The sequence below is a fragment of the Chrysemys picta genome, chromosome 6 (genome assembly GCF_011386835.1).
Source record: "Chrysemys picta bellii isolate R12L10 chromosome 6, ASM1138683v2, whole genome shotgun sequence".
Classification (NCBI taxonomy): domain Eukaryota; kingdom Metazoa; phylum Chordata; order Testudines; family Emydidae; genus Chrysemys; species Chrysemys picta.
This window is the reverse complement of record NC_088796.1, coordinates 25866273-25878288: the sequence shown is the minus strand read 5'-3', so window position 1 is coordinate 25878288 and position 12016 is coordinate 25866273. Positions and strand designations below refer to the sequence as shown.

Below are 12016 nucleotides of genomic sequence, written 5' to 3'. Positions count from 1 at the left end.
ACTAAGATTTCAATTACTTTAGAGAGATAAATGCTATGAACAGTTTTGGGATTAGAACAAGGGTGTAACCAAGGCACAAGTATGTCTGTCCCAGAGCCTTGGGGAATAAACCATGCCTTTGATGAAGTTATATTTATATAGACCTAATACATCCAGAAAATTGAAATTTACCAGTAATGAGGCATCAGTCTCTGTGTTTTCATCCAAATAATCTAGCAATGCCTTTTGTAGCTGCTGGATTTCATCTTCTCCTCCTGAAACCTGTAATATGTAGCAAGATACATTCATAAGATATAATATCTCACAGTTGCAAATATGATCAAGAAATCATTATATACACAGGCATATAAATTAATGTAATGTAAAACCACACAATTAATTATGTTGACAATAATTCCAAACTATTTAGATAATTTTTATAAATAAATTATCAATAAAACTGCAACACGCAAACCAGATTATACATGAGGGACATTGTCCGGCTATGCCGGAAGGACGGGAGACATTGGATGCAGTTTAATTAGGCCACAGTTATTCTTAAATGTCAGAATACCTGGCAGATAAAAGTGTACAGTGTAGGTAATTCCATAATCATTTACATATATCTGGAAGTGGGGACTGTTGTCAGCCCTAACCCTTTACCTATCCTAGTCCCCAGCCAACCTAATGCTGGGACCTCACCCCCCATCTCCCTCAAACAAGACTTATGGGCGACTATAAAGGAGGAAGAGTTGGCTCCTTGCCATACTAATCATAGGAGCACTGAACTCCCTCCACTCCCCGTTTCCACTTCTTTAAAGAATATCTCCTTTAAATCCTTCACCAAACCATTTTATCTGATCACCATATCCCTTCCCTACAGAGTACCTACACTGGACATCCACCCATGCTTACATAATGAGTTGCAACATCAAAGCCTAACCTCCGTTTCATGTCCACCACCACAAAGCCCCAATACGCTGTGAAGAAGGCAAGAAACCCTTACCTTGCCTTAGTCAATCTGGCAGAGAGCGGAAAAAATTCCTTCCCAGCCTCCTCCCCCCGGCCCTCAAAACAAATGAGTAGCACAATGCCCGCAGCGGATTATGACAAAACCTGGTATTTAACCTATTTCCATGGGTGAGAGGGTAGGGGCTGTTCCACCTGGTCCAGGTAAAAGAGGGTTTTTCCTGTACCAGTGTGGACCTAAAAAGTCTCCCTTCTCTTCCGATCATTGGTCTGAAGTTGCTGCAGAAAATCACTTCACACACCTTTTCCAGACAATGGCCACTATCGCTTAACAGAAACAACTGTAGAGCAGAATGTGATGGACAAAAATAAACTGCCTTCCAAAAATCTTACTGTGTTAATATTCAGTCTGTGATGTTGTTATGGTCCCTGTTATTGGGAAAAAATGCCAAAGGATTTAAATCCCACAAAACAGTCTGACACATTCAAATCAAGAAACATTGTCTGTTGTGTTACAATATTAGACACTGGAACGGCAAGTTGCTTAGGTCACTAGGGCAAAAAGGCAGGAAAAAGAAGGGAGAAGTTGAGAGAAATAGTCTCATTAATTTTGACAAAGCAAGGTTATCTGTTAGTAACTGTTGTCCAAGGATGTAACATCTACACAAGCACCACTGATTTCATGTGCTCAGATATATCTAAAAAAAGCAGAGCTCATTGGGGCTGCACAAGTGTCCTTTCAATGATCTGAACATTGGCAGTGAAGTTATAAAAGGAACTAAGAGAGGATACTCTGAAGAGTGGAGAGTTGGATAGGAAAGTGACTCTGCATAGGCATTTATAATAAAAGAACGGTTACTGTAAGAAACCTTTTTTCACCTTTTAGAACTATTTCTGTAGAGCCACATTCTTAGAAGCTTAGCAAGATTTCAATTTAATTAATATTAGTCAACAAGATTTAGATTGAAAGCTCTTTGTGGCAAGACTCTTGTCTTTTTATTTGTTCTGTGAAATGCCTAATAAAATTTGAGTGCTTAAAAGAATGAAAAAAACAAAGCACTAACTGCCCAAGAGGACAGTTGAAGAGATTGCAGAACTACTTGCCCAAAATGAGCATCAAATTGAAATGCTAAACCAAGAGAGCAGTGCTTTGTAAAAATAGGAATGAGCTCCAGGAGGCAAATGTACAAGTGATTGGGATAGGAATGCCATTTGCAAAATGAAGATAATATTACATAAATCCTTTGTAAAGTGCTTTAAGATCTATGGATGAGAAGCATTACATAACAGCCAGAGTGTGGCCCGCAATTTATCAGGTACATTGCTAATTTATAACAGCTTTAAATGTAAATCTAATCTATTTAGAATGTCAGAACAGAATCTATTCTCTACTAGATCTAATTCTAAAAGCTATAAATAACTACCTCTATTACTTTCTAAAGAGTTCTGTCTTAAGTAATAATGCAACACTATATGTAACATTGATATGTAGAGGGGTTTCCCTCATAGCATGTGTGTTTTAGAGGGGAAATGGAATATCAATGGTCTGATTCAAGTCAGTCAAACTAGCTTTGGTAAAAATTTTGGATAAGGACATAAAAATAACTTTTTCTTGTGAAATATTAAAAAATGAAGATTGCTGTCCTTGCCGATGTTATCGCAGCCAAAAGAGGCAGTTTTCAGAAATAAATGAGAGATGTAACACTCTCTCAAGGGTTCACAGTGTGTCTACATAAGGAGAGATTATTTACCTTGTACAGTAAATGGAGTTCTGCGAGGTGTCTCCCCCTATGGGTGCTCCACTTCAGGATGCATGTACGCCCATGCACTCTTGATCTGAGATTTTCATCAGCAGTGTCCACAGGTCCACATCTGTGCCACAGATATCCTCATGCTTCAGTGTGAGGTTACGCGGGGGCTGTGGACCTGCCACTGCTCCAGTTTCTTCTCAACCATGAAAGTCTAGTGAGAAGACTCCGAGGCAGAGGGGAAGGAGGTCAGATAATGGAATACCCAGAGGGGGACACATCTTGAAGAACTCCTGTTCCTGCAGAAGGTTAAGTAACTTCTCCATCTTTTCAAGGAGCGTCCCACTGGGTGCTCTGCTTAAGGAGATGCTCAAGCAGGACCTCAATTACAGAGGAGGATGCCGAGGAGGCATATTCAGTATGGACCATAGAACAGCGTTACTGAAAGCTACGTCAGCTCTGGAAGCAGGCACCAGAGTGTACTGGTCAGAAAACACATGCATCAAAGACCAGACAGCACTAGCTCAAGCCTGTCAATGCAGGATGGAAGGCTCACTCTTGTGGGCTGCCCTGTAAGGGTATCTGTACACAGCCTGCAGCAGTGAGCCTCCCAGCCTGTGTTGACAAACTTGGACTAGTGCTCTAAAATAGCTGTGTAGAGAGCACTTTAAAGTCATGGTGTGGGCTAAAACTCAGACTCTGAAGCTAAGGGGAGGGCCACAGTAAGATGCATCCTGCAACCCATTTGGACAGTCTTTGGGTGGAGTCCTTTAATACATTCCACAACAGAGATGAAAAATCTATGGGAAGCCCTGAAGCGCTTAGTCCTGTTGAGGTAAAAGGCGAGAACCCTTCTTACGCCCAACACGTATAGGCTCCGTTTTTTTTCAAGGAGTGAGCCTTGGGGTAAAACACTGGTACGTGAATCTCCTCATTAATATGGAACTCTGAAGAAACTTTTGGTGGGAAGTGAGGGTGTGGATGTAGTATTACCTTGTTGCAATAGATCAATGCATACAATGGGTCAACCAGCAGGGCTCCCTAGTTCCCCATCTCTCTTGGTCAAAGTCACGGCTATGAAGAGTAGGAGGAATGAAGTCATGAGGGGAAAATGAAGGAGGGAACAGCTTCCCATAGGCTTCTTTAGTGCATGAAGGACTAAACTGAGCTCCCATTGTGGAGTGGGTTCTTTGACAGGAGGAAAAAGGTTGAATAGACCCTTAATAAATCTTGTAGTGGTCAGGTGTGCAAAGACTGAACACCCCTCAATAGGGGTTGAAAAGCTGAGAGGGTAGCCACATAAGCTGAGCATTAATCCTAAATTTAGTAGCTAATGAAGAATGTACATCAGATGAGACTTGAGAGGAGGTATAGATTGGTGACTGCACCAAAACTGAAAACTTTTCCACTTCTATAGGAAGGTTTTCTTTATTGTAGGTTTTCCGCTATTGGGCAGTACTGTTTGTACCTCTGGAGAGCAATCTTATTCTATAGCAGAGAGCCATATAGCAGCTACATGCCTTGAGGTGAAGTACAAAGACGTTCCAGTGGGTTATGTATCCTGACTCTAAGGTGAGGAGATTCACTGTCAAGAAAAATTCAAGAGGCAGTTGCTGAGACAGGTGAACCAGCTCTCTGACCCATACCTGTCTCGGCCATGATGCTGCTATGAAGATGGCTACTAATTTCTTCCTGTTTCAATTTATTCAGGACTTTGAGTAATAACGGCGTAAGCACATAGCAACCTGAACTGCCAAGGAATGACATGGGCATCTCCCATTGAGTTGTGGCTGTGCCTTCCCCTCAAACAAAATCGTCTGCACTTTGCATTGGATGGTGTCACAAAGAGATCTATTTCTGGATGACCCCAGGTGAGACACAACCTTTGGAACCTGCATTGTTCAGTTCCCACACATGCTTGATGGAGTACGCAACTGTGTTCTGTAGTCCTGGAAGATAAACCGTTGAGATCTGTATGTGGTGTGATACTTACCAGTTGCACAGTTTTACTGACTTGGCACATAAGAAGTAGGGTCCTGCTCCTCTTTGCCAATTGATATAATAAACAGATACTGTGTTGTCCAGCATTATTCTGATTGGGTTGCCTGTAATGTAGGGGAAGTAAGTCCTAGCAAGAGTAACGAACCTCTCTGAATTCGAATATGTTGATGTGGAGGTTTGCCTCTTGTGGGATCCATTTGCTTTGAGTCCTAAAACAGTGCACCTCAGCCTAGCAGGGAGGTTTCTATGATGATGATCCTTGTGGGAGGAGCCTGTGAGACTGGCACTCCCACACACATGTTTTTATGGATCTTTCCATCAATTTAGAGAATTAAGGACCCTATGAGGTATGGACACCCACTTGGATAGATTGTGCTTGGGGATATAAGCGGTTCTCAGCCAAGCTTGAACCTGGGAGTATAATCTTGCTAAGGGTGTCAAAAATGTACAATTTGGCATATGGCCCAGGAGTTGCAGGAAAGCCCTTGCTGTGATTTGTGGGAGCAAAACAGTGATAAAACGGGATGAGATGGTGGGAGAATGCAAAATATCCTCATCTGGAGAGGAGGAAGATTTATGGGAAAATGGTATTTATTCGTCCACAGCTGGCTCTGGCTCCTCTGTAAGATCAACCTGTGGAGCAGGACCAGAGGATGCTTTGGTATCGGAGGGGGTGGTACCTGTGTAAGGATATGATGTCTCCTGAGAACTAAACTGAGAGGGTGACTTTCTCCTTCTCTTATCCCATTTTTTGAGGCTCTGGATTATTTTAAAGGGTCCTCAGGAACTTTGCTTACCATCGAGCTCTCTGAGCAACCAAATCCAATGAGCAGGGGGTGACTTGGACCAATGCATCCAGCAGAAGGCTCCATCAACAGAAGCTTTAGTCTGTCTTGCCTCACTTTTTTAGATTTGCCTTTAAATCCTGAACAGACCTTACAATTGGCGGTGATGAGACTCTCTCTCAGGCAGTGGACACAGATTGAATGCCCATTGCTGTGGGGAAAAAGACCTGTGGCAGTTCTGGCAGGGTATGAAGCCCAGGGTCTTGGGGATAACCCATTACACGAGGCCCGAGGTCAAGACCCGAGAGAAAAAAAAAACAAAGGCCCAGATCAAGCAAATGTAAGAGGGGAAGGAGAAAACTCCCTAAGTTCTGTGCCCTCCTAAGCACAAAACTATGCTAAATTAATGAAAAAATGGAAAAAATATAAAAAGAAAAGAATTACTAAGAAAAAAAGATAAAAAAATAAACTGCCAGAAGATACAAACAGCAAGCTGCGTCGTTAGCTATAGCAGACACTGCAATGCTACATCTCAAGTCGCAGACAGCTGAGAAGGAACTGGAGCAGCAGAGAGTCTGCGTCCCCTTCTCCTCCTCCACATACACACTCACACCAGAGCATGAGGACATCTACGACTCAGGCCCAGACCTTCAGACACTGCTTATGAAAATATCTTATCAAGAGTGGACAGGCATGCATACATTCTGAAGTGGAATACCAATAGGGACAGCACTCGAAGAACTGAGTAGGTACTCAACTTAAGTTTCACTTAAGTATACACTTAATGAGATCCTTTCAAATAATTTTTTGTTCTTAGAATGACCAAAGCCTGATGAACCTCAAAATGGTATGGAGGTTATGTCAAAATAGATGCCTGATGGACCTTGAGGTCTAGACCTTTTCAAATAAATAAATACATATATACATACATCCAAAAAACTGTGGAACTCATACAGATGTGGGTGACAGCCTTATTCAATATTCCTTAAAGAAGTAGTTTCCATTTCCAAGAATAACATTTTTTTGCTTTAAGTTTCCTGGCTCTAAGGTATTTCCCTTCTTAAGCACTCAATGTAGTTTACTAGGGTGCAACAATGCTATCTGCCATGTGAAAAGATTGGATCTGGATTCAGAACCCAGTGATGAAGCCAAGATAGAAGCCCAAACACCAGGAGTAGGAGGAAAAGTAGCTCCAATTACAAGCCCACGAGATCTGAGTAACAAAGATGTTGAGTCCAAATAAGAGCTGCTAGAGTTACGCACACGATCTAGTCCCTAAGGAAATTCCTTGATAATGTCTGGAAGCAGAGGCAGGAAGGAATAAATATACAGTTTTGCCCCAGTTCAACAACAGAGAATCTAGCAGAGAACCCAAATCTGCTCTTGAGCAGGAAAGTGGTCACTTCACACCGTTTCTTGTAGCAAAGAGGTCTCCATCTTGTGAGAAGAGACTGAACCACCCATGTTGCTCTTGATGCCTGCAATATACCAGCATATCATTCTTTTTTCCTGCAAGATAAAGAGCAGTGTAGTGATTCTGGAGAAATACAACATTTCCAGAGAATTATCACTTGGCATAAATGTCTTAAGTAAGATGACCCTTGTTTACATAGTACACAGCTGTGGTATTGTCCATAATATGCTTTCTTGAAGAAATGCTTTTAGAGCCCAACATATTGCCCGGTGCAGTTTCATTTCCCATGAATTCCAATGACCAGACAGAGGTGCACTAAGAGGAAAGAGAGGAGCACTGTGCCAAAGCGCAGATATCTACCTCTACCACTTCCTATGGAGATTGGGGAACTGAAAGAGACCCCTTTTAGAACATTCTTCTGCACTACTCAGTGCAGCATCCTTAGAATCTTTGCAGGTATTGAGACAAGTTAACAAGTTCATCCTTCCTGGAAAAATAATTTGAGCTGAACCTGTGATGTAAAGGTATGATTTGATGTTTTGCACAGGGTGTGACGTAAGCTGACAGTCATGAAACCCATAAGTCTCAAAACAGACTGAACACACTTTGGTCATTTAGTTGATAAATATTCTGAATCTCCATAAGTTTCTCCTCTGGTAGAAATACAGCTGCCACAGAAGAATCTGAAGTGGTTCCTATGAAAGTCATTCTCTGATGGAGTTACAGCTAATTTCAGACTACTAATCCTTAAGATTGGGAGTGAAACTGGGATCAAATAAATTTGAAATGACCACTGAACTCCAGTTCTGACCATGCCTGACCCAGCCAGTGACCAGGAAAAAACAGACAAATCCTTAGGCATTTTAAATAGACAGCCTAAATCTAGGTATTGTGGAACACTCATGGCATAGTGGAGAGCCAAAAAAGAAACACCTTGTACTGAAAACTGTTGCCTCCCTCACAGAAATGGAAGCAATTCTGATGAGTAGCACTGACAGAACCTTGGGAGTACATGTCCTCTAAACAGAGCTCCAAACCAGTCCTGATGGCACAAATAAGTGTGACTGATGCCAGATTCATCATTTGGAAATTGAACCCACATCTATACTACTTTAGTTTTATCAAATGCATATGAAAGTAGCTCTAACTAAATAAACAGATTTGCTCCTTTTGTGTGTTCAGACACATCTGCTGACTAATGGCTAAAATGATTTTTACTCCTCTTTAGAGAGAGCAGTGAGTTGGATTCTATTCCTTCATGTGCATCATCACCACACAGTGGAACAGAACTGTTCAGTAGTTTTAACCCAGTGAAGATAAGCGGTTGGCACAATAGCAACTGAGGCCCTAATATGACCTGCAGAATCCTTACTATTGAAAATCATGTGTGAGGTTGAAAGAATCCAGTCTTGATTCTCAAAATCCAGGATAAGTTTATAGGGCTGGTAGCTAGAAAACACATTTTTATTTATAATCTGAGTACATCTGATGAACTCTTAAAGAGTTAATAAAGATGGACTCCCCAAATGGCACTTTTACATAATGACTTTTCAGAGCAGAATAGCACTTCAGACATTTTTAATGTCTCCATCTGTATTGTTATCTAGGCACCAAATCATATGGATCTTATATATACCTGTTTTAAAATTCGAGCTATGGATCCTTGATCCATTTTGCTAGTGACCGCATCTTTTCTCAATCTTGCAGCTACAGTTCCAAGATAATCAAGTGATGCCACTCTCAAAGCCATCTCTGTAGACTTGTTACTGAATTGATGAACCTAACAAAAGCAGGATAAAATGTTATCTACTCATTAATGTACCTGCAGTGTTTTTCATAATATACTATTTGATCTTACTCAGAAATTCATCAACTAATAAACTGAATAAATTACATAATTTACAATGGCCACATATTTGTTTGAAGTGTTGCTGTAGATGTGTTAGTCCCAGGATAAGAGAGAGACAAGATAGTTGAGGTAATATATTTTATTGGACCAACATCTGTTGATGGAAGATAAACGCTTTCAAGCTTCACAGGGCTCTTCTTTGGGAAAGAAAATCAGTGTGTCTGAGCTAAATACAAGTTGGGACAGATTATTAAGCATAAGGGGTTAACACATGTTGTGGCAGATAATTTAAAATGAAGTGGGCAATTGAGGATTAGCAAGCAGTTACAAATTCTTATAATGAGCCATAGACCCAGTGTCTCGGCTGAGTCCATGCTTTTAAGTATCTAGCAGAGTTATGAATTTAAGTTACTAAAGATATAATAATAAATGATATTACCTCACTACCTTGTCTCTCTAATAACCACATATATAATATTTTAACATTAATATCAAATTCATTTCCGTCACCTGAGATTTTTTTTTTTTTTAAATGGTCCTTCTAATCAAACTAACTAGAGAGGATGCATCTTGTACAGTGAATTTGATTAGAAGGACCATTTAAAAACAAAAATCTCAGGAGTATTTTTTGCAGGGAGGGGCCCAGTGGTGAAGGAAATGAAATCATATATATATATATATGAATGAATGAATGAATGAATGAATGAAATGTGTGCGTGTTAATATCATACTTATGTAATCTACCTGCCATATGTACACCAGTGAACTGCAAGCTACTATCTAGCTGGCTTAATCACGGCCATGATTATACATTATTTGTGCTATTGCCCAGAAACAGGCCAGTACTACTTATCACAGTGACTTATGAATTTCAGACATTCTACATCAGTTAAAATGTTTAATTTATTTGAATCATAGCATTCTCTATGTTAATGTGCTATACTAGCAAGATAACTAAACTACTGAATAATATTTTTGTGCTATATGAGCAACCTAGAGAAGCTATTATATATGAATATCTGCAGATGATGGTGGGTTTTACCAAATATGAGTCTATGCAGCTATTGGGTGCTATGGACTGGAATTTTAATGTGAAAAATATCCCCCATAGAAGGATACAAGTGACCACCACTGAGCAACATAGTCCATGGTGTCACTTTCTTTCAAATTACCTTTCAAATACAATAATTTTCCAAACTAAACTTCACTATCTGTATACTATCAGAGGGGTAGCCGTGTTAGTCTGAATCTGTAAAAAGCAACAGAGGGTCCTGTGGCACCTTTGAGACTAACAGAAGTATTGGGAGCATAAGCTTTCGTGGGTAAGAACCTCACTTGCATCTGAAGAAGAAGTGAGGTTCTTACCCACGAAAGCTTATGCTCCCAATACTTCTGTTAGTCTCAAAGGTGCCACAGGACCCTCTGTTGCTTTTTATCTGTATACTATTCAGTATATTATATAATATACTGATATACATCAGCAGAAAGTTCTTAAATGAAGCATGAACATTATATATTACAAACAAACATTTAAATATTAATAAAAGATTATGTCAAAATAAACAAGTTTTCATTATGATGAAAAGGAATCATCATCATGGCAAATCCCAAAGGGACATAGCTGGCTTGTAGACTGAGCAGCGCCCATATCAATATCAATCTCCAGCGAGGTCCTTCCGCTGTCTGGCTGGCTGATCAGTCTCTGTCCATCATTGCCACTCTTATTATGGCAAAGCCAGAAAACCCATGTGGCATTAGATCTGATCATTCTACTATCACCAGATCTTTACCTTGGAACAGCTTTTTGAGAAGATGGCTACATTTAATAAGAATGTGCAGCACTTTATATCACTATGATAAACTGGAAATACTGTGGTCTCTTACCAACAACCTTCCTAATAAGCTAAGTAACAGCTCAGCAGCAGGCCATTCTGGCTTGTTGACCGTGGAAAGAAGATCTTGAACAAAGTTCTCAAACAGTGGCCTATAATCCTCTTCTCCTTGTTTACTACCACATCTGTTTAAAGGAAAACAATGAAAATGTTATATAATAATGTACTAAAAAGGGTCAACTTTTTTTTTTGTTATTTGTTCCAACGTACAAAAACACGTGTATTTCTAAAACTAGATAGGCCTGAAATGTCAACAGAAAGAATCATCCTAATTTAGCTATGTTTTTCAGCAATACATCCTATAAAGGACAGAGAGTAAAAGTAGCTAAAATTTCATATTAAAAAGTAGGACAAATGAGGGTAGCCCTTTCAATACTCCACATTACAATGAAAGAGACCTAGGATTCGTTCCCTGGTCCAGTCTATTATTTCTTTATCTAGCACTGGTTTCAACTACTGGAGACACAGGTTTTTTAGTACTTTGTGGGGGTATTATAACAATTTTACAGACTTTTCAGATATTGACTATAAATTCTACATGTGTGCTGACTCTCATCTCCCCTCCAAGGCTAAGAAAAAGGGCCTCAGTCTATTTTGGTGAATTTGGTACTCTGGCATCTAAAGTGAATGTATGTTGAATGGTTGAGATAAGCCTGAAGATCTTCCTTGTATCTGCAGGGAGAATACATTAGATATAATAGGGTTTCAATTCTGCATACAGAGAATAAATTAGGTTCCCTAATTCATAGTGGAATAGTGCATTTAGGAGGTCTCAACTCAGTCTCTGGCCTTAATATAAAGGGTGATATGAAGTCTTGGTATCGCTGGTCCATAAACAGCAGGTGCAGTGGAGAAAGATCAAATCAGAGCCTGGCATGTGATGATTTGGTAGTGTTTCAGAGGTATGTAGTTTAATAAAAAAAATTAGGTTAATTTCTTTAAAATTAATTCTGATTAGTTGTTATGGCAGTACAGTATACCTTAAAAACAATCTGTAAATCATGTTTTTCTTTCACATTACTGGTGACTAATGCAACACCCTTGGTGAAAGCTGAAATTTTCCTCTTCGTATTATGTGGTATAAGCTATCACATGTAGATTCTCACATGTGTAAACAGCTCCCTGCAGAATTTCTGTTGTATTAAAAAGTTCTGTGCATAGAGCTACCTATCATGGAATTTTAAACTACTTGCAAGTTTCTTTAACTGGAGCTATCTGTCATATGAAAGTAACTAATTTTTCCAGATTTTCTGCAAAATATATAAGCTTGAACTACACTTCAGATGCTTGCAATTTTGCAATTGCAGGTTGCAGACTTCACACATTTTACAAGATTTGTGAAGAAACCTTAGTGACTATCAAGACTTGCTGAACCTCTC

The 12016-nt window shown here is 39.7% G+C and overlaps 1 protein-coding gene across 11 annotated transcripts in view; it reads right to left on the bottom strand.

Moving 5' to 3' along the window:
• Positions 1–12016, bottom strand: part of NIPBL (NIPBL cohesin loading factor) — a 299958-nt gene that overhangs the window by 52249 nt on the left and 235693 nt on the right. For 8 of the 11 annotated variants that reach the window (XR_010602148.1, XM_008168695.4, XM_008168692.4 and 5 more), the window contains 4 exons: positions 10630–10762; positions 8533–8676; positions 6893–6991; positions 172–261 (listed from right to left, as the gene is read on the bottom strand). Coding sequence is in view for 10 of the 11 variants with exons in the window: in XM_008168695.4 (XP_008166917.2) it covers positions 172–261; positions 6893–6991; positions 8533–8676; positions 10630–10762 (466 nt within the window). In the remaining variant the exon portion in view is untranslated. The remainder of the gene's footprint in view (positions 1–171; positions 262–6892; positions 6992–8532; positions 8677–10629; positions 10763–12016) is intronic. The other 3 variants (XM_065598870.1, XM_005282134.5, XM_042844066.2) reach the window with 1 other exon arrangement.